Genomic DNA, 487 nt, shown 5'->3' on the forward strand with positions numbered 1-487 from the left:
TTATTTATAGGTAATGATGTTATGATTATACTGTCCCTGAACCAAAATAAGTTTCCCTCCACCTCTGATCTAAGGCCTGGTTTGTTTGTGTGCAGGTACGTCAGTATCAGGTCCTTGTCCTTCAGCCCCGACGGCCAGTTCCTCTGTGCTTCCAGCAACACTGAGACGGTGCATATCTTTAAACTAGAACAACTGGGACCGAGGTACGTGTTCTGCTCCCGTTTGTGTAGAAACTCTAACCTGACCCGACGTGTCTGCCTTCTGCTAACCTTCTTCTCCCGTGTGCAGTGGAGTAGATGAGGCTGCCACCTGGACGGCTTACGTGGGGAAAATGTTCTCAGCAGCCAGCAGCTACCTCCCTGCTCAGGTGTCGGGCATGATGAGCCAGGACCGCGCCTTCGCCACCGTTCACCTGCCCTCGTCCGACCCGGGGAACGTCTGCACCTTGGCTGTGTGAGCATCTTTCTGATCTTTAACTAGTGAAGTT

At 52.2% G+C, this 487-nt stretch overlaps 1 protein-coding gene across 1 annotated transcript; it reads left to right on the forward strand.

The window, feature by feature from the left end:
* The first annotated feature begins 21 nt into the window (after positions 1-21).
* Positions 22-479, forward strand: LOC103399713 (WD repeat domain phosphoinositide-interacting protein 1-like). Its single transcript, XM_008338358.3, has 2 exons — positions 22-203; positions 289-479. The coding sequence occupies exons 1-2, from the start codon at positions 22-24 to the stop codon at positions 455-457; spliced, it is 351 nt and encodes a 116-aa protein (XP_008336580.2). The 3' UTR covers positions 458-479.
* The last annotated feature ends 8 nt before the right edge of the window (positions 480-487 follow it).

Source organism: Cynoglossus semilaevis, unplaced genomic scaffold (genome assembly GCF_000523025.1).
Source record: "Cynoglossus semilaevis isolate Cse_v1.0 unplaced genomic scaffold, Cse_v1.0 C18801919, whole genome shotgun sequence".
NCBI classification, from domain to species: Eukaryota; Metazoa; Chordata; class Actinopteri; order Pleuronectiformes; family Cynoglossidae; genus Cynoglossus; species Cynoglossus semilaevis.